The following is a 23,570-nucleotide window of genomic DNA, read 5'->3' as shown; positions in this document are numbered from 1 at the left end:
ATACTACACTACTCTATTTAATCCTATACAGATCTAACCAAGGACACTACTCTATTTAATCCTATACAGATCTACTACTCTATTTAATCCTATACAGATCTACCAAGGACACTACTCTATTTAATCCTATACAGATCTACCTGAGGACACTACTCTTTTTAATCCTATATAGATCCAACCAAGGACACTACTCTATTTAATCCTATACAGAGGACACTACTATTTAATCCTCTAATCTACCCAAGGACACTACTCTATTTAATCCTATACAGGACACTACTCTATTTAATCCTATACAGATCTAACCAAGGACACTACTCTATTTAATCCTATACAGATCTACCTGAGGACACTACACTATTTAATCCTATACAGATCTAACCAAGGACACTACTCTATTTAATCCTATACAGATCTACCCGAGGACACTACTCTATTTAATCCTATACAGATCCACCCTACTCTATTTACATCCTATACAGATCTACTATTTAATCCTATACAGATCTAACCAAGGACACTACTCTATTTAATCCTATACAGATCCAACCAAGGACACTACTCTATTTAATCCTATACAGATCTACCTGAGGACACTACTCTATTTAATCCTATACTGATCCACCTGAGGACACTACTCTATTTAATCATATCTAACCAAGGACACTACTCTATTTAATCCTATACAGATCTACCCAAGGACACTACTCTATTTAATCTTATACACTACTCTATTTAATCCTATACAGATCTAACCAAGGACACTACTCTATTTAATCCTATACAGATCTACCTGAGGACACTACACTATTTACTCCTATACAGATCCACCTGAGGACACTACACTATTTACTCCTATACAGATCCACCTGAGGACACTACTCTATTTAATCCTATACAGATCTAACCAAGGACACTACTCTATTTAATCCTATACAGATCTACCTGAGGACACTACACTATTTAATCCTATACAGATCCCCTCGAGGACACTGCTCTATTTAATCCTATACAGATATACCCGAGGACACTACTCTATTTAATCCTACACAGGACACTACTCTATCACAATTAATCCTATTTACATCCACACGAGGACACTACTCTATTTAATCCTATACAGATCTAGGAGGACACTACTCTATTTAATCCTATACAGATCTACCTGAGGACACTACACTATTTAATCCTATACAGATCCAATATCACAATGACAGGAGGTAGGTACCAATTACAGATATTTACATATCACAATGACAGGAGGTAGGTACCAATTACAGATATTTACATATCACAATGACAGGAGGTAGGTACCAATTACAGATATTTACATATCACAATGACAGGAGGTAGGTACCAATTACAGATATTTACATATCACAATGACAGGAGGTAGGTACCAATTACAGATATTTACATATCACAATGACAGGAGGTAGGTACCAATTACAGATATTTACATATCACAATGACAGGAGGTAGGTACCAATTACAGATATTTACATATCACAATGACAGGAGGTAGGTACCAATTACAGATATTTACATCACAAAATGACGCGAGGTCGTTTCCAACTATACCTTATTACTTCATATCACAATGACAGGAGGTAGGTACCAATTACAGATATTTACATATCACAATGACAGGAGGTAGGTATCTATTACAGATTTTTCCATGATATCACAATGACAGGAGGTAGGTACCAATTACAGATATTTACATATCACAATGACAGGAGGTAGGTACCAATTACAGATATTTACATATCACAATGACAGGAGGTAGGTACCAATTACAGATATTTACATGATATCACAATGACAGGAGGTAGGTACCAATTACAGATATTTACATATCACAATGACAGGAGGTAGGTACCAATTACAGATATTTACATATCACAATGACAGGAGGTAGGTACCAATCACAGATATTTACATGATATCACAATGACAGGAGGTAGGAACCAATTACAAATATTTACATATCACAATGACAGGAGGTAGGTACCAATTACAGATATTTACATATCACAACGACAGGAGGTAGGTACCAATTACAGATATTTACATATCACATATCACAATGACAGGAGGTAGGTACCAATTACAGATATTTACATATCACAATGACAGGAGGTAGGTACCAATTACAGATATTTACATATCACAACGACAGGAGGTAGGTACCAATTACAGATTTACATATCACAATGACAGGAGGTAGACCAATTACAGATATTTACATACCAATTACAGATATTTACATATCACAATGACAGGAGGTAGGTACCAATTACAGATATTTACATATCACAATGACAGGAGGTAGGTACCAATTACAGATATTTACATATCACAATGACAGGAGGTAGGTACCAATTACAGATATTTACATATCACAATGACAGGAGGTAGGAACCAATTACAAATATTTACATATCACAATGACAGGAGGTAGGTACCAATTACAGATATTTACATATCACAATGACAGGAGGTAGGTACCAATTACAGATATTTACATGATATCACAATGACAGGAGGTAGGTACCAATTACAGATATTTACATATCACAATGACAGGAGGTAGGTACCAATAACAGATATTTACATGATATTTCGTAATGTAAGTCAAGATGGCACCAAAATCTCTTTTCATTTTTGTCTTGTTATTTAAGAAATAATTTTCTTTTTGGTTGTTTACTGGTGTGTAAAATGAATTTTTTACAGATATTTTAAATATTGCACATTAGCGTGTCATGTTGAAATATCTGCTAAAAATGCAGTTTACACACCAGTTCTTTAATATATTTCTAAATAATATTTGTTCTTTGGATGTTATACGCGTTGACAGAACACCCAAATAACTGATGGAATAATAAAACATCTGATTCCTCTTTCTCTAGAAAGTTTGTCAACTACAAGAAGTAAACAGAAAATATTTCCATAACAATGTCCTGTTTTTCGTGAGGTATTTTAAATCCTTCCATTTCTATTTACATATTGCTCAATTTTCCCAAAAATTTTTGGATTTCAAACAAAAGTAATAAGTGATTTTTACACTGATTTATACCACAAGTGTACAGTGGTTCCGCTTCCTCGACTTTTACTGAAGGGTAATTAACAATGATTGTAAGGCCAAATAGAGGATTCAATCAAAAAATATAAATATCAAGATTGAACCTACACTCCTGTGAATGCCTGTGGTATAAAACTGATTTTTATTGTCTGTTCCAGGCAACTGTGCTGAGGTGTTTGAACCACCCAAGTATAGTCTCCCTATTAGGGGTCAGCTTTCAGCCACGTGTCATAGTCCTGGAGCTGGCACCCAAAGGATCACTGGGAAATGTTCTTAAGTCTGGACGTCCACTGGATCGCATCATGCAACATCGAATAGCTTTACAGGTTACCATTTCTAATGATGATGTTAAATCTGGGATGTTGTCGCTAAAAGTCTCAGAAAATTATAGTTTTATCAGAAAGTTATAGTTTTATCAGAAAATTAAAGTTTTAACCTCATGTTTGACAGCCACAGCAGGATTACGGTAATACAGCTTTGCATAGATGATGCACAAGTAGATTGCACCTTTTAAAACAAATTTGATAATTTGATGGAGTCAAGTAATGAAACATCATACAGCTGTTTCCTTGTTCTACAACTTGTCAGTGATGCTAAGGGCCTAAATTTTGAAACTTAGAAAGCGACTGAGGAAAATAAAAAATGATTGATAGAAATGTATTACCTCTAAAAGGTGTTTGTTGGAGCTTGCGAATTTTTGTGGGGTTGCTTAAAGCTTCTAGCTGATTGATGAATTTTTTTCAAGAGAGTTAAACGACCAAAGATTTAAAAACTTTCAGGTCTACTGAAAAATTCTAACACCTTTAAAAGATCAACAATAAATTTACAGTGAAGTTTGTAAATGTTTACTTATTACCTACATAACATTGATTACAAAACTATAAATTAAAACAAAACTTCTTGATTTAACCATGTCAGGTAGCCGAGGGCCTAGCCTATCTACACCACCTGATGGTTCTGTACAGAGACATGAAACCAGACAATGTTCTCATCTACAGTCTGGATCTCAACGCTCCTGTAAGTTCACTTCAAATTGTCCTAATTGTTGCCCAGCAGACCAGTAATAAAATGGGACAAGAGGGCCAATAGATTCTTGCACATCTATGATCAGGTGTTAAACAAGACATAGTGGTATGCAGTACAATGTTACATTTTGTTTTTTATTTGTAACATTTTCATCATGTCCTAACATTTAGTATAAGATTGTAGTACAACTGAAAAAGTCTGTTGATTCTGTACCGTCTTGCATACTCTACGTCAGTGGGAATAGACTTCACCCTGCCTAATGAAACAAAACTTCTTAGGATCGTATTGTAAGATTTTCTATTCTATAGATTGTCTGTAGTTATAGATCTGAAATATTTTGACGTTGTCCAGATAAATGCGAAGGTGTCCGATTATGGAATCGCACGATTTGCCACACTGGATGGACTGCTGGCCCAGGAAGGTACCCCTGCCTACAGAGCCCCAGAGGTCATCCGTGGAGAACCCTACTCCTTCACAGTGTGTATATAGAACTGGTGTATTTAACTCTCTTGCTGCTATTTGGTCAGTAACATGTGAGGTTTTAATGCTTTGTTAAATCTTATTTTCATCTCATTTGAAAGTGGATTTTTGAATGCATAAAAGAAAATGTGCAAATGCTTGTACAATATAGTGTACAGCACCAGTAAGTTAAAGTGTACAATATTAGAAAGTACAAGGTAACATACAGCCTTAACTATACACTTGTAAAGTGAAAATACAAGGTAGCAAACAGCCTTAACTGTAGACATGTAATGTGAATATACAAGGTAGCATACAGCCTTAACTGTACACTTGTAAAGTGGAAATACAAAGTAACATTCAGCCTTAACTGTACACTTGAGAAGTAAAAGTAGAGGGTAGCATACAGCCTTAACTGTTTTATTCCAGGCAGATGTGTTTTCCTATGGGATCACACTATATGGTCTCCTCACTAGTGGACGACATCCATTTGATGAATTTGAGTTCAAAAGTGAGATGGACAGAGCTATAGCTGAGGTATATACTGAGAACTGTACCCTTTGACACTGAAAAATGTACCCTTTGATCCTGAGAATTGTACCCTTTGACCCTGAGAACTGTACCCTATGAACTTGAGAACTGTACCCTATGACCCTGTGAACTGTACCCTATAACCCTGTGTGATAGGTGTATGTTTTGAAAAGTTTAAATTTAACCTGTTTTGCTGTTTATGTCATCAACATACCCACACACAGGAACTCATTTTGCTAACATCTCAGGGAAGAACTTCCCAAATGTACTATTCTCTTATCAAGCTATACTGACACATACCCGTCAGACTATGTGAAAAAATGTGATTCTACAAGATTTCTATTGTTTCTCGCAAATTAGCTTTCTACTGTAAATGTATATTGGAAATTACAGCTTTAGGACTTGTTCTCAGATGAATCAAATGTCCTGACAAATAATTACTTGTGACAAGTACAATTTGTTTCCCATCCACAGTCAATGCTACCAAATAGTGATTTTGGCCAATAATAAGTGTAATTTAATTTTGTTGTTAAGGGGGTAACCATGCCTGTCATTACACAGCGTGGGGCTAATGCTTGGCTAGACATGGAAAACCTACTGAACGGTTGTTTGAATAGCTCACCCGACAAAAGACTGGAGGTACAGCAGTGTCCTCACACTGGTGAAGTGTGTTGTATGTGAGATAGGAATTCTTTGTCATGTTCTTGCAGGGTTCATCGAATGCTTGATCTTTACTTAAGCAATTACTGCATGTATATTAAAGTTTGTCAAATCATCTTTTTGTGCGGGCACACTGAAAGCTTGATCTTTAGGGTTCTCTGACAACTTTTTTCTTTACATCTAGATTTACCGAAAGTTTAAAATTTATATCAAGGTTTACTGAAAGCTTGATATTTCCATCAGTGTTTTCTGAAATCTTGATGTTTATGTCAGAGTTTACTGAAAGCTTAATATTTCCATCATTGTTTTCTGAAATCTTGATGTTGATGTCAGAGTTTACTGAAAGCTTGATCCCTATGCCAATATGTGTTTTGTTGTAGTCCAAAGACATAGTGAGATGTCTTAAAAATCCTGATGTCCTCAGTGTCAGATGTTTTACTCCTGTGTCAAAATCAGCATCTCTTGAGTGCTTCACAGTTCAGGTGAGATGGTTACAAGCTAACATTACTTTAGAATTCCACTGCACACTTTACTTTCACTTTAATTCTGTGGTGTCAAAGTTGAAATCACTTAAATTCTTACCAGGTTAAGAGAGTTTCAAAATAAATCAGGGCCATTTGTAATCCAAGTGTTCCTCAGTATAAGTGAATAGCTTATATATGTAATCACACAAAAACTCAGCACTTAGGTCAGTATAACTTTCTATGTTATAGTCAGAATCACACAAATGCTTCAAATTACAGTCCATGTTAATCAAGTGTTTAACAGTGCTGAAGAACATTGACCATCAGTGATTAAAATCAATACCAGGGGGTAGAGGCCCCACATTCCACAATCGATGATGTTCGGTAAATTCTTACGGGAACTGTCATGGATACAAAAAGTCCTCACTAAAAAAGAATGTAGGTCGAGAGTGAAGACAACACAAACAGCTCCTTCCTAATTCACAATTTATGCATGCATCAAGTTGTTGGTCAGTAGAGTTGGACCCGAAACATGTCAACAACTTGATGCACAAATAAATTGTGAATTGGGAAAGGGTGTTGGTGTTGTCTTCACTCTCGACCTGCATCAGTGATAAAAGTTCGATCAAAGATGAATGATTTGTGGTTGATTTCTGTATTGATTTATTTACCATTGTACTCTGGACATGGTACCAGGAAAGTGATAAGCATTCCCCAGTCCTGTGGTTTACCAGTGGATCTACGGAGCACGTTGAACTATCCCATGTTAACCTGTTGGATCCAGCCCTCAAACAGCAGGTCGGTAAAGTCCTGTAGATCTGTATCTGTTATCTGTTCTGTAGATATGCCATACTATATATGGTTATTTTTATTCTCTGTTGACATTTCCAAAATGAAATACTTTTCTGGTTTACTTTATTCCTGAATCTCTTTACTTCTTTCTGATGATACAGTTTGTAGTTGTAAGGAATTGAAAAGTTTGAATGATGTTACAACTTCTATCTGTTTATCTAAACCAATGTTTTACTTGTATGGACATATTATTGAGATGAAAACTTAAACATGTCACCAAATTTAGGATGATTTTCAATTAGCTTTATTAGCCCACCATTATTCAAATCGCTCTGCATCCATGGTCTGTCATCTGTCTGTCTTCTGTCCATTCGTGAACAATTTTTGTTATCACTATTTCTTCAGAAGTAATGGACGGATCTTTCTCAAATTGCATATAGGTTCCCCTTGGTTCCCAGTTGTTCCTGTTAGATTTTGGGACTGAAAAAAAAACCAAAATGGCTGACAGGCAGCCATCTACAGTTTTTTCAATGAAATTTGTTATCGCTATTTCTTGAAAAGGAAGATATTGATCTCTCAAATTTCATATGTAGGTTCCTGTTGGCCTCTAGTTGTGCCTATGTAATTTTGCGACTGATCAGAAAAACAAAATGGCTGTAAGGCGACCATGGTGGATTTTGACTTTGAAAGTTTGTTATCTCTGTTTCTTAAGAAGTAGTTCATGGATATCGCTCAAATTCCATATGTATGTACCCTTTGGTCCTGGTGCTCATTTGATTTTGGGACTGATCAGAAGAAACAAAATGGCTTCCAGGCGGCCATTTTGTATTTGACATGTAAAGATTATCATCGCTATTTCTGCAAATGCATGTTCAAATGTCTTATCATTAAGAGCAAAAACTGAAAAAGAAGAGAAAAGAAGGGAAAAAATCAAATTTTCAAAGAGCAGATAACGATTAAACAATGGTGGGCGCCAAGCTCTTTGTTTCATTAATTCAGATTCTGCATAAAATTATATCTGGGTTATAATTTAAAATTCCTAAATTTGATATACCTTTGTCATTTGTCCTGAGATTCAGTAAGTTTACTATATATAGATTGAAGTAGATCCTTTCTGACAGTCCAGCTGTAGATTTTGTCAGATTTCTTATAATTTTTCACTTTGTTCCACAGGGTACTTACTTTCCACATGGACGTATCCTATGTCTGCATTCAATCTCAAACGGATTCCTGTTGGTGGGCAGTCAGCAATCTCAAATCTGGCTGTACGATACTTACTCATCTAAATTCCAACATTCTTCCAGTGTCCTTCCAGACCACGTCCTCTGTATAAAGCACTTGTCCGGGTAAGTTTGTTATCTAATTGTTGGTCATTATAATCAGTGTAATGGTGATGATCTTCGAAGAAAGACTTCAAAATATCCACCATTCATTTTAATGAATTTACAAATTAACGTTTTAAAAAAATGTCAGGATTCACTTCCATGAAACTGAATTTTGTTATTTTACGGTTTCACAGATGACGTGATTGTAGTTTTACGGATGATGAAATGATTATTTTGTCATTGTCTGGATGAATGCTGTTATTTTGTAGTTCCACAGATGATCTGATATTTGCTGGTCTTGCCAATGGGTTGCTTGCTGTGTTTCCTGTGTCAGATATCATAGCTGTATGTATATTGAAAAGTTGCCTTAGATTTAAAAATGTATACTTTTTTTTCTCTTCATGTTTTGAGGAGATTTTTAATGAATAACTGTGTGGTTATATCTTTAATATTTACCAACTTCTGGTTCTAACACTATATATCTATAATATTTCCTAACTCTTGGCTCTAACACTAGATAACTAATATTTCCTTACTTTTGGCTCTAACACTACATATCTGTAATATTTCCTAACTTTTGGCTCTAACACTATGTATCTGTAATATTTACCAACTTTTGGCTCGAACACTATATATCTGTAATATTTACCAACTTCTGGTTCTAACACTATGTATCTGTAATATTTACCAACTTTTGGCTCGAACACTATATATCTGTAATATTTACCAACTTCTGGTTCTAACACTCTGTAGCTGTAATATTTCCTAACTTCTGGCTCTAACACTATATATCTGTAATATTTACCAACTTCTGGTTCTAACACTCTGTAGCTGTAATATTTCCTAACTTCTGGCTCCAACACTCTGTAGCTGTAATATTTCCTAACTTCTGGTTCTAACACTATATATATGTAATATTTCCTAACTTCTGGCTCTAACACTATATATCTGTAATATTTCCTAACTTCTGGCTCTAACACTATATATCTGTAATATTTCCTAACTTCTGGTTCTAACACTATATATCTGTAATATTTCCTAACTTCTGGTTCTAACACTATATATCTGTAATATTGCTGAAATAGGGCCTGACATTCTCTATGTTATACTATTTTTGACTCCCTGTTGAGGAGGCCTGCTGAAATGCTATGCTGAAATAGGGCCTGACATTCTCTATGTTATACTATTTTTGACTCCCTGTTGAGGAGGCCTGCTGAAATGCTATGCTGAAATAGGGCCTGACATTCTCTATGTTATACTATTTTTGACTCCCTGTTGAGGAGGCCTGCTGAAATGCTATGCTGAAATAGGGCCTGACATGCTCTATGTTATACTATTTTTGACTCCCAGTTGAGGAGGCCTGCTGAAATGCTATGCTGAAATAGGGCCTGACATGCTCTATGTTATACTATTTTTGACTCCCTGTTGAGGAGGCCTGCTGAAATGCTATGCTGAAATAGGGCCTGACATGCTCTATGTTATACTATTTTTGACTCCCTGTTGAGGAGGCCTGCTGAAATGCTATGCTGAAATAGGGCCTGACATGCTCTATGTTATACTATTTTTGACTCCCTGTTGAGGAGGCCTGCTGAAATGCTATGCTGAAATAGGGCCTGACATGCTCTATGTTATACTATTTTTGACTCCCTGTTGAGGAGGCCTGCTGAAATGCTATGCTGAAGTAGGGCCTGACATTCTCTATGTTATACTATTTTTGACTCCCTGTTGAGGAGGCCTGCTGAAATGCTATGCTGAAATAGGGCCTGACATGCTCTATATTTTACTATATTTGACTCCCTGTTGAGGAGGCCTGCTGAAATGCTATGCTGAAATAGGGCCTGACATTCTCTATATTTTACTATTTTTGACTCCCTGTTGAGGAGGCCTGCTGAAATGCTATGCTGAAATAGGGCCTGACATGCTCTATGTTATACTATTTTTGACTCCCTGTTGAGGAGGCCTGCCTCTGTTGAATGTGTAGCCATTATGTGATTTGTCTCTCAGTTTTGTTGGACAGGAAAATCATAATTTGAATTTTCTTTTCGAATTAAATATGATATCTGTGATTTGTTTTAAGGAAAAAAACTTGGTTCCAATGTGCATGTGTCTTGGTGAATCAAGTGAACCAGTCCGTTGTATGGAAGTCCAAGCCCACAAACGTTTACTGTATGCCTCATGTGGCGCAAAGATTGCGGTTATTAGCACTCACAAAGGGATATCAGTACAGCTGACATATAACACCCTACCTCCAAGGTACCGTCTATACACGGAGTTACTTTTGAAATTTTGTTATTAGCCCAACATTATCAGATGGTGGGGTATTCAAATCACCCTGCGTCCGTGGTACGTGGTCCGTCTGTCCATCCGTCCGTCCGTAAACAATTCTTGTTACTGCTATTTCTGGGAAAGTACCGGATGGATCTTTCTCAAATTTCATATGCAGGTTCCCCTTGGTCCCTAGTTGTGCATTATAACATTTTTGGACTGATTCGAATTCAAGATGGCCGACGGTTGGCCATCTTTTATTTCGAAAGTAAAAGTTTGTTACAACTATTTCCGAGAAAGTATTGGATGGATCTTTCTCAAATTTCATATGCAGATTCCTTTGGTCCCTAGTTGTGCATTATACCTTTTTGGACTGATCCGAATTCAAGATGGCCACTTGTCGGCCATCTTTTATTTTGAAAGTAAAAGTTTGTTACCGCTATTTCTGAGAAAGTACTGGATGGATCTTTGTCAAATTTCATATGAAGCTTCCCCTTGGTCCTTAGTTGTGCAGTGTACCTTTTTTGGACCGATTCGAATTCAAGATAACCCAAAGACATCCATCTTGGATTTTGAAAGTAAAAGTTTGTTATCACTATTTCTGGGAAAATACTTGATGGATCTTTCTCAAATTTCATAAGCTGGTTCCCCTTGGTCCCTAATTGTGCATTTTACCTTTTTTGGACTGATCCGAAATCAATTTTGTGGATTTTGAGAGCAAAATCTTGTTACCGCTATTTCTGAGGAAGTACTGGATGGATCCTTCTGATATTTCATAGGTATTGGTTTCCCTTGGTCCCTAGTTATGCATTGTACCTTTTTTGGACCGATTTGAAATCAAGGTGGCCCACAGGCAGCCATCTTGGATGTCAACAGTAATACAGTAGTTTGTTATGGCTGTCACAGGATCCTTCTCAAATTTCATATTTAGCTTCCTCTTGGTACCTAGTTAAGCATTGTCCCATATTTAGCTTCCTCTTGGTACCTAGTTAAGCATTGTCCCATATTTAGAATGATTTGAAAAACAAAATGGCCTATAGCTCTCCATCTTGGATTTGAACAGCGAATAATTGTTTTATGGCTATTTCTTACCTACATGATCAGTCATTCTCAAGTTTCAGATTTTCTAAACTAAGTAAACATTGATAAATACACTGTTTAGGGTATGTATACTAAACCATGCAATGAATTGAGTTAATGGCATATGGGTTGACACATGAGAAGTAACAGAAGAATTGATTTATTAAAAATGTCAGTAATTCCTAATGTTTAAGTGTTGGTGTTACAAAAACATTAATGTAATAAAATAAAATATAAAATTTTCAATTTAAAAAAAAAAAAAAAAAGTTTTAAAAAACTTTGAACTTTTATTATACTTGTTGCGCTCTTGTGCATCATCAACATCATCATCATCATGCATCATCATTCATCATCATCATCATCCATCATCATCACCATCATCATCATCTCCATCATCATCATCATCATCATCATCTTCATCATCATCATCATCATCATCATCTCCATCATCACCATCATCATCATCATCATCATCATCATCATCATCATCATCATCATCATCATCATCATCATCATCATCATCATCATCATCATCATCATCATCATCATCATCATCATCATCATCATCATCATCACCACCACCATCATCATCATCATCACCATCATCATCACCATCATCATCATCATCATCATCATCATCATCATCATCATCATCATCATCATCATCATCATCACCATCATCATCATCATCATCATCACCATCATCATCACCATCATCATCCATTTTGAATTTAATAAGTATACAAGTTAATAAAGGGTGTTCATTTTATCACTATATCCCTATAAAAATATCTTGTGCCATCATTGAGTACATTCAATGAAGACCAGTTCATGAACATTTACAACACCTGTAACAAAAAAAAAAAAATAAATAAACAAATCTTCAAGAACTGAAAACAGATCCTCAAATTGTGGGCACCAAGATCCCTATGGGATCTCTTGTATTTAAAGTTTTGTCCATTTTTACCGTTTTGCCAATAGATCAAAAATGAAAAGTTTAATGTTGATATAGAAATGTAAGCTGTGGGATTTTTGAGTGAGAATTATACAAAGTTTGTAAAATTAAAACATAGATTTTCACAGTTAAAAGTTGCTCCTGCTAGAAGAAAATAGACTCAAGTCGTGTAAATTTTATTGTTGAGAAAATATGACTTTATTTACTTCATTCACTCTGTTAAATGTGTAAGGGATAAGTTTAAGTGGACATCTTTTCAAGTCCTTCTTTTGCCCACAAATCCATCAAGTTCAAAAACAAATGTCCAAGCCCACCATTAATCAGGTCACAGTGTCCTAATTATACGATATATTTTCCTCTGCAGTAAATGTCCAAGCCCACCATTAATCAGGTCACAGTATCCTAATTATACGATATATTTTCCTCTGCAGTGAATGTCCAAGCCCTCCGGTCTACACCATGGCTCTGGGAATGTCCCTCCTCACATCCCATAAGGGAAAACCGCATATCCAGATATGGGAAGTGGGACGCCTTAGAGGAAGTGGCAACACGCCAAAACTTAGACACACCTTCAACATTTCCACCATGTTTGAGTAAGTAATTTATCTTAAATTCTGAAACATTTTCGACCTCATCCTAATATGTTTAACATCACTGAGAGGCTGAGAACAAATTCAGTAACGATTTTAAAGTGAACTTTACGTTTTGTGTTTACATCAGGCTGGAACTAATTAAGGGATTTTTGCACTAATACCTAATAAGGATATTAAGTCTGAACCTGTTTGTAAATTGTGTTATGTCTAAATCAGTTTGTAAATCGTGTTATGTCTAAATCAGTTTGTAAATCGTGTTATGTCTGAACCAGTTTGTAAATTGTGTTATGTCTGAATCAGTTTGTAAATCGTGTTATGTCTAAATCAGTTTGTAAATTGTGTTGTCTAAATCAGTTTGTAAATCGTGTTATGTCTGAACCAGTTTGTAAATTATGTTATGTCTGAATCAGTTTGTAAATTATGTTATGTCTAAATCAGTTTGTAAATCGTGTTATGTCTAAATCAGTTTGTAAATTGTGTTATGTCTAAATCAGTTTGTAAATTGTGTTATGTCTAAATCAGTTTGTAAATCATGTTATGTCTGAACCAGTTTGTAAATCGTGTTATGTCTAAATTAGTTTGTAAATCGTGTTATGTCTGAACCAGTTTGTAAATCGTGTTATGTCTAAATCAGTTTGTAAATCGTGTTATGTCTGTAACGTAGGACAAGCGTCGGATTAAGATGTTTCAGCAAGAAAGCAAGAACTCAAAATATTGTATAGAAAACAATCACAATGTATTACATACAAGTATATAATCACACTAAAGCACATCCACACTCACTCTTACTTCCTCTAACAAGCACACAAAGTTCCAAAAAGGCGTCCAACACAGCACGGCACAACACGGTCACAGAATACGTCTAAGTCCTTTACACAACAAGAAACAAGGTAGCAGCTGAACCGCAGCCCTGCTGAGGCTCCCATGAACAAGAGTTCCACACGGGTGTCTATCAGGGGGACTTCCAAGCCTTCCCCACCACATACAACACCAGAGACGTAGTGTATGCTCTACCACCTAGATAGTGTGCTCCAAACTATCCCCGACAGTTGAGGACATGTCTCCCTTCGACGGAGATTCTCTACGGTGATGAAAATGCCATCGGTGCCTTGACCCGACTGTACCGACCAACAATTTTCCTGTGGCTGACCTGGGTCTATGACCGGCCCCGTTGCCGAAGCTGTGGTTCCTCAGGTCCAGATAGGCGTATTTGTAGACTCTCACTCCGGAATGGAAAGCTTAAACAACAAACAATACACACAAACATTCACTCCGATAACCATCACAAAAATGACAACATATCATCCATACAATGTACACTACATACGTTAAATACCTAATTATTCATTCCATATGGGAATAAATACACAATATTTGCTTTAATTCTCAAGCAAAGTCGTGCGGTGGTCCATACTTACGCTATAATTTTGACAAACAAAGTAACGCATATGGTGACTAAAGGCTTCCATACTTTTTTAAACCGGCGATACTCAGTGGACTATAGTTCACCTGTACAGGGACATTAATACAAAAGTTATCATTTAAGCCCTGCTATATACGACAAATGACATTTGATAAACATAATATTAAGACTTAAGCGATCAAAACATGGAAATATTAATATATCAACAAAACATCCACGTTTACAACTCTAATCAATTGCTACGCTTGATTGGACTGCACACTAAGATATTTATATTAGAAATACATTTTTCGCGGAAAATAAGACACTCTAATAGACAATTAGTAAAGAGAAAGAGATGTAACAATATTAGTTACTCACCACAGTCTGTATTCCGTGCCTGTATCCATGAGAATCGGAAAAATTGACTACAGGTAAACACTACACAGCCATTAATATCGGCATACCTTACCTGTAGTGACACTCGCCAAATTCCGCACGTGCACTTCCGTTTTAGCCGTACTTACAATCGTGCCATACGGACTTATGTATAAGAACAGACGAATCATAGAAAAAATCTATACAAATAATTACATGCGAACGTGACAATGTCTAAATCAGTTTGTAAATCGTGTTATGTCTAAATCAGTTTGTAAATCGTGTTATGTCTAAATCAGTTTGTAAATCGTGTTATGTCTAAATCAGTTTGTAAATCGTTTTATGTCTAAATCAGTTTGTAAATCGTGTTATGTCTAAATCAGTTTGTAAATCGTGTTATGTCTGAACCAGTTTGTAAATTGTGTTGTCTAAATCAGTTTGTAAATCGTGTTATGTCTAAATCCTGTTATGTCTAAATCAGTTTGTAAATCGTTTTATGTCTAAATCAGTTTGTAAATCGTGTTATGTCTAAATCAGTTTGTAAATTGTGTTGTCTAAATCAGTTTGTAAATCGTGTTATGTCTGAACCAGTTTGTAAATCGTGTTATGTCTAAATCAGTTTGTAAATCGTATTATGTCTAAACCAGTTTGTAAATCGTGTTATGTCTAAATCAGTTTGTAAATTATGTTATGTCTAAACCAGTTTGTAAATTGTGTTATGTCTAAACCAGTTTGTAAATTGTGTTATGTCTGAACCAGTTTGTAAATCTTGTTATGTCTAAATCAGTTTGTAAATCGTGTTATGTCTGAACCAGTTTGTAAATCTTGTTATGTCTAAATCAGTTTGTAAATCGTGTTATGTCTGAACCAGTTTGTAAATCGTGTTATGTCTAAATCAGTTTGTAAATCGTGTTATGTCTGAACCAGTTTGTAAATCGTGTTATGTCTAAATCAGTTTGTAAATCGTGTTATGTCTGAACCAGTTTGTAAATCTTGTTATGTCTAAATCAGTTTGTAAATCGTGTTATGTCTAAATCAGTTTGTAAATCGTGTTATGTCTGAACCAGTTTGTAAATTGTGAGTTTTGTTTTATATCTTCTCCTGTTACTTTATGGGTGTTGAAGAAAAGTGGGGAGGGGGGAGGGTGGGGGAGACTTTATAGTTTTCAATATTGATGGGCCCTGTTTTTAATCATTGTTGTACCTCCCTCCTTGAGGACTTCACTTGTTCATATTTACACAATAGTAACATACAATGTAACATCATCTGCCTGAGTAGATTCTGGTTTGTGGAGTAGAGGCATTAGTGAGATATAGACAATACAACTTTTTGAAATTCTCATATAGACAATACATTTTCATCGTCTACTCATATAGATCAGGAATAACCACATCAACATAATTTGCATAATCCAGTTCTGTTTTATCCTAGCAATAAGCCCATGCCATATAATAAGCCCATCCATGTCTTTTTCAGAGATTTAAAAATTCTCTGCCCTACATATAGCAACAAGCTACCCCCACATATTGTTCAATATCACTAAACACTGGCTTCCTGGGCTTATTGCAGGGTAAATACAGTAAACGTTCCAATCAAAGCATTTGAGATCACTCTAGTATAGACCTACAGAAATAACAGCATTTGATGTTTTAGCTATTTGTTTCATTTAACAAATTTGATCAATTCTTCTATTGTCACAATACAATGTCTACTCATATAGACAATACAATGTCTACTCATATAGACAATACAATGTACACTCATATAGACAATACAATGTACACTCATATAGACAATACAATGTCTACTCATATAGACAATACAATGTACACTCATATAGACAATACAATGTCCACTCATATAGACAATACAGTGTCTACTCATTTTACAGACAATACAGTGTCTACTAATATAGACAATACAATGTACACTTGTATAGACAATACAGTGTCTACTCATATAGACAATACAGTGTCTACTCATTTTACAGACAATACAGTGTCTGCTCATTTTAAAGGTCAGTTGATAACACATTTATTTCCAGTCTCACAATTCTTCCCTGCCTTATTCCTTTCAGCTTGCCAGCCAATCAGAGTCGAGTGACCTCCCTGACACTAGTGCAGGACAATGGCATGGCTTGGGTCGGCACAGGCGGAGGTCATATTGCACTTATTGACCTCAAGTCAAAGACGGGTGTGGCCATCACACATAGATACTCTGGTGCAATTAGGAGTCTCATTTATCTCCGTCCAAAAGGTATATCCAGATATTCTAAAAGTTTCTGTAAGTTTGGAGTACTTTGTTTAATGGAATTTGAAGCAATATGAAGCAATTTAGTGATGTCATCAGAACCTAAATTTGACCTTAGTCCTACATTAAATAATGTCCAGTCTCAAGTTTTTGTGTATTACAGGTCACTGAAAATTCATATTTGGGCTGTGAGTTCATGTCAGTAATGCAGTGTGTCATGTGTCAAAAGCAGGTCACTGACATATATTTTGACCTTTGTCCTACAGCATTAAAGATTTGTCTGGGCTTCACTTTTAAAAATATTTGCTACTTTAACTACTTACTGGATAACCTAGATGGGTTGGCATTTGTTTACTAAAAGTAAGTCATGTTGACCTTCTCCATCCAGCAGATTAATTAGCAATAGTAACATAAATACTATTAGATATGGTGTGTTTTGTGAAGTATTTGTTGTCTAGAATTACTCCCTTGTGGCATCCTGCCAAATTGTCCTCTTAAATTAATTTTACAAATGTACATAATACATAAATTTCATGTTTTAGGAAATTTCAAATATCCAGCGGTCCTCAGTGGTGGAATGGGATTCAAGGATAGGCCTGGAGGTGAAGGGGTAAAAGGTAAGTTTAAGGGTCAAATGTCTCTGTATGATTTCATAAGTGAGTTGAGATTATCAGGAATAGGACACCCTGTCCCAATCACATCCTGTCACCATCACCATCACACCCTGTCACCATAACTATCACATCCTTTCCCCATCACTGTCCCATCCTGTCCCCATCACATCCTGTCACCATCACATCCTATCCCCATCACATCCTGTCACCATCACATCCTGTCACCATCACTATCACATCCTGTCCCCCATCTCATCCTGTCCCCACCACATCCTGTCACCATCCCATCCTGTCCCCATCATATCCTGTCACCATCACATGCTGTCACTATCACATGCTGTCACCATCACATCCTGTCACCATCACATCCTGTCACCATCACCATCACATCCTGTCACCATCACATCCTGTCACCATCACATCCTATCACCATCACATCCTGTCACCATCACATCCTGTCACCATCACATCCTGTCCCCATCACATCCTGTCACCATCACATCCTGTCACCATCACATCCTGTCCCCATTACATCCTATCCCCATCACATCCTGTCACCATTACATCCTGTCACCATCCCATCCTGTCACCATCACATCCTGTAACCATCACATCCTGTCACCATCACATCCTGTAACCATCACATCCTGTCACCATCACATCCTGTCCCCATCACATCCTGTCACCATCACATCCTGTCACCATCACATCCTGTCACCATCACACCCTGTCACCATCACATCCAATCACCATCACATCCTGTCACTATCACCATCACATCCTGTCACCATCACATCCTGTCCCCATCACATCCTGTCACCATCACATCCTGTCACCATCACATCCTGTCCCCATCACATCCTGTCACCATCACACCCTGTCACCATCACATCCAATCACCATCACATCCTGTCACCATCACATCCTGTCACTATCACATCCTGTCACCATCACATCCTGTCCCCATCACATCCTGTCCCCATCACATCCTGTTACCATCACATCCTGTCCCCATCACAACCTGTCACCATCACATCCTGTCACCATCACATCCTGTCACCATCACATCCTGTCACCATCACACCTATCACCATCACATCCTGTCACCATCACATCCTGTCACCATTATATCCTATCCCCATCAAATCCTGTCACCATCACATCCTGTCACCATCACTATCCTGTCACCCTGTCATCACATCCCATCACATCCTGTCCCATCACATCCTGTCACCATCCACCATCACATCCTGTCACCATCATCCTGTCACCATCACCATCATCCTGTCACCATCACATCCTGTCACCATCACATCCTGTCACCATCCATCACATCCTGTCACCATCACATCCTGTCACCATCACATCACATCCTGTCACCATCCTGTCACATCCCATCCTGTCACCATCACATCCTGTAACCATCACATCCTGTAACCATCACATCCTGTCACCATCACATCCTGTCACCATCCACCTATCACCATCCTCCTGTCACCATCACATCCTGTCACCATCCTATCCCCATCCTGTCACCATCACATCCTGTCACCATCACATCCTGTCACCATCACTATCACATCCTGTCACCATCACATCCTGTCCCCATCACACCCTGTCCCCATTACACCCTGTCACCATCACATCCTGTAACCATCACATCCTGTAACCATCACATCCTGTCACCATCACATCCTGTCACCATCACATCCTGTCACCATCACATCCTGTCACCATCACACCTATCACCATCACATCCTGTCAGCATCACATCCTGTCACCATCACATCCTGTCACCATCACACCTATCACCATCACATCCTGTCACCATCACATCCTGTCACCATCACATCCTGTCACCATCACCATCACACCCTGTCCCCCATCACATCCTGTCACCATCACACGCTGTCACCATCACATCCTGTCACCATCACATGCTGTCACTATCACATGCTGTCACCATCACACCTATCACATCACATCACCCCCATCACAACCTGTCACCATCACATCCTGTCACCATCACATCCTGTCACCATCTCATCCTGTCACCATCACATCCTGTCACCATCACATCCTGTCCCCATCACATCCTGTCACCATCACATCCTGTCACCATCACATCCTGTCACCATCACATCCTGTAACCATCACATCCTGTCACCATCACATCCTGTCACCATCACATCACATCCTGTCACCATCACATCCTGTCACCATCACATCCTGTCACCATCACATCCTGTCATCACATCACATCCTGTCATCCTGTCACCATCACATGCTGTCACCATCTCATCCTGTCACCATCACATCCTGTCACCATCTCATCCTGTCACCATCACCATCACATCCTGTCACCCATCACATCCAGTCACCATCACATCCTGTCACCATCACATCCTGTCACCATCACATCCTGTCACCATCACATCCTGTCACCATCACCATCACATCCTGTCACCATCACAACCTGTCACCATCACATCCTGTCACCATCACATCCTGTCACCATCACATCCTGTCACCATCACATCCTGTCACCATCACATCCTGTCACCATCACATCCTGTCACCATCACATCCTGTCACCATCCCATCCTGTCACCATTACATCCTATCCCCATCACATCCTGTCACCATCACATCCTGTCACCATCACATCCTGTCACCATCACATCCTGTCACCATCACATCCTGTCACCATCACATCCTGTCACCATCACATGCTGTCACTATCACATGCTGTCACTATCACACCCTGTCACCATCACATCCTGTCACCATCACCATCACATCCTGTCCCCCATCACATCCTGTCACCATCACATCCTGTCACAATCACACCTATCACCATCACATCCTGTCACCATCACATCCTGTCACCATCACATCCTGTCACCATCACATCCTGTCACCATCACACCCTGTCACCATCACACCCTGTCACCATCACATCCTGTCACCATCACATCCTGTCACCATCACCATCACATCCTGTCCCCATCACATCCTGTCACCATCACACCCTGTCACCATAACACCCTGTTACCATCACATCCTGTCACCATCACACCCTGTCACCATCACACCCTGTCACCATAACACCCTGTTACCATCACATCCTGTCACCATCACCATCACACCCTGTCACCATCACATCCAATCACCATCACATCCTGTCACCATCACACCCTGTCCCCCATTACATGCTGTCACTATCACACCCTGTCACCATCACATCTTATCACACTTTACATCTTAGTATCATCAAGTCCTATTTTATACCTGATCAGATCCTGTTTTTGCAGAGATTGTGAACATCCATCTCTTGACATTTAATCTTGAACATATAGAAGAATCAGAACTGAAATTTGAGTGAACTTCCCAAAACTTGCTGTAATGCATGCTGATGTTTGTTTCCAGAATACAGTTGTTTGGCGGTTTGGGACTCTAATTATGATCAAACATTCCGGCTGTTCCTCAAATACTTGGAGTTAAGACAAGATAAGGAAATAGAGCAAATGAACTTGTTCAATGTCACATGTTCTGACTAGACATGTTCACAAACATGTGATTCAGTGTTGATGAATGAGTGGCCTTAATTTTACTTTCCTCGGGCAGCTTTTTTCATCAGACAGACACACAGCTAATACACAGAATCTTTTATATTGAGAGATATCTATAACATATACGTAAGTTTCTTAAGTTTTTGTGTACAGATGTTGTCTATATGTTTCTCTGTACAGATGTTGTCTGTATGTTTCTCTGTACAGATATTGTCTATATGTTTCTCTGTACAGATGTTGTCTATATGTTTCTCTGTACAGATGTTGTCTATATGTTTCTCTGTACAGATGTTGTCTATATGTTTCTCTGTACAGATGTTGTCTATAAGTTTCTCTGTACAGATGTTGTCTATATGTTTCTCTGTACAGATGTTTCTCTGTACAGATATTGTTTAATGTTTCTCTGTATGGATGTTGTCTATGTTTCTCTGTACAGATGTTGTCTATAAGTTTCTCTGTACAGATGTTGTCTATATGTTTCTCTGTACAGATATTGTCTATAAGTTTCTCTGTACAATAAGGTACAATTGATGTAAAACTATTTGTCATTGATGCTATTTTATATCATTATTGATATAGAAAGGATGTTGTGATCTTGTGGTATCATCATCCCTGTTTCTCTGTTTACATGATTGGGTCCAGGATGTGCATTAATTATTTCTCTTGTGATTACCTCCCCTGTTCTTTACGTATCATTGTCGTCGTTTCCTTATTCCTTTATAATCATTAATTGCTTCCATCTTCTTAATACAATTGATTATTACCATTTCTGTTTTGACCTGATAACTTGCTGAAGTGATGATCTCCCCTGTTTTGTGATTTTGGCTGTGATTTACATGTTAATTCCCATATTGTCCATAGATTACCTTCCCTGTTCTTAAATTGTCTTCTATGTTTTTACATGTCTATCCTGTATTTTATTATTCTCATTTTTATTTTAACATGATTTTAACAAGATTTGAACATCCCATGATTATCTCCCCGTTTTTAGCCCACCATCATCAGATGGTGGGGTATTCAAATCACCCTGCGTCCGTGGTCCGTAATCTGTCCGTCCGTCCGTAAACAATTCTTGTTACCGCTATTTCTGGGAAAGTACTGGAAGGATCTTTCTCATATTTCATATGCAGTTTTCCCTTGGTCCCTAGTTGTGCATTGTACCTTTTTTGGACTGATTTGAATTCCAGATGGCCGACAGACAGTCATCTTGGATTTTAGAAGTAAAAGTTTGTTACCGCTATTTTTGGGAAAGTACTGGATGGATCTTTCTCAAATTTCATATGCAGTTTCCACTTGTAATTTATTAATGTTTGTTATATGTTTTACATGATGACTTTTTCTGATGTCTAATTACCTCCCCTGATATTTACATATTTGTTCCCTTCCCCCCTCCCCCCCTGTTATTTATTATAATAATTGCTGCCCTCTCCAATCTTTATATGATCATTTTCCTAGTTACCTTGTGGACATATTTTCTCTGATGTCTAATTACCTCCCCTGATATTCACATATTTGTTCCCTCCCCCCCTGTTATTTATTACAATAATTGCTGCCCTCTCCAATCTTTATATGATCATTTTTGTAGTTACCTTGTGGACATATTTTCTTTGATGTCTAATTACCTCCCCTTATAATTACTTATTTGTCATTGATCATCCCTAACCCTCACCTTCCAAAACCTCTCGCTCTCAACAGTTATTTAATTGGTTGTTTCTTAAGTCTTTACCAGAATGTTTTCTAGATATCTTATTATCTCCCCTTGATTTTTATGTAATTGTCAGTCATTTAATTGGTTGTCTCATAAATCTTATGTGATAATTTTCTCAGTTTTTTCATATCAATATCTTATGTGATGTGTAATTACCTCCCCTAGTCTTTACATCATTGTTTGATTATCCTTTTCTCAACAATACTGCAAATATACATATTTCAGCAGTAATCTTATTTTACCAGTTCACACTTAAAATATGGTGCTATAAACTAGGATTTCACTAATTGTCACTCCTGTACACACAGCAATGCTAATGCTTGAATCCAATATTGGGATAACTTTCAGAAAATTTCTGAAAAGAACCAATATTTATTATATAAGTGGATTTTCCTGCCCTGATATGTACTA

General features: G+C 37.5%; 1 protein-coding gene across 1 annotated transcript in view; it reads left to right on the top strand.

Moving 5' to 3' along the window:
• LOC132565101 (leucine-rich repeat serine/threonine-protein kinase 2-like) overlaps positions 1 to 21,439 on the top strand; it is a 107,791-nt gene extending 86,352 nt beyond the window's left edge. The window contains exons 49-63 of the mRNA XM_060229709.1: positions 2,024 to 2,049; positions 3,244 to 3,411; positions 4,004 to 4,102; positions 4,463 to 4,588; positions 5,000 to 5,107; positions 5,636 to 5,740; positions 6,142 to 6,243; positions 6,922 to 7,023; positions 8,191 to 8,363; positions 8,612 to 8,687; positions 10,420 to 10,595; positions 13,074 to 13,235; positions 17,093 to 17,271; positions 17,808 to 17,882; positions 21,309 to 21,439. Coding sequence (XP_060085692.1) covers positions 2,024 to 2,049; positions 3,244 to 3,411; positions 4,004 to 4,102; positions 4,463 to 4,588; positions 5,000 to 5,107; positions 5,636 to 5,740; positions 6,142 to 6,243; positions 6,922 to 7,023; positions 8,191 to 8,363; positions 8,612 to 8,687; positions 10,420 to 10,595; positions 13,074 to 13,235; positions 17,093 to 17,271; positions 17,808 to 17,882; positions 21,309 to 21,439 — 1,808 coding nt within the window. The remainder of the gene's footprint in view (positions 1 to 2,023; positions 2,050 to 3,243; positions 3,412 to 4,003; positions 4,103 to 4,462; positions 4,589 to 4,999; positions 5,108 to 5,635; positions 5,741 to 6,141; positions 6,244 to 6,921; positions 7,024 to 8,190; positions 8,364 to 8,611; positions 8,688 to 10,419; positions 10,596 to 13,073; positions 13,236 to 17,092; positions 17,272 to 17,807; positions 17,883 to 21,308) is intronic.
• The last annotated feature ends 2,131 nt before the right edge of the window (positions 21,440 to 23,570 follow it).

This window comes from Ylistrum balloti, unplaced genomic scaffold (assembly GCF_031769215.1).
Source record: "Ylistrum balloti isolate Yb309-2 unplaced genomic scaffold, AGI_CSIRO_Ybal_v1 Utg369692, whole genome shotgun sequence".
Lineage (NCBI taxonomy): Eukaryota > Metazoa > Mollusca > Bivalvia > Pectinida > Pectinidae > Ylistrum > Ylistrum balloti.
The sequence above is the reverse complement of the archived record's forward strand: the minus strand, read 5'-3'. Positions and strand labels throughout refer to the sequence as shown.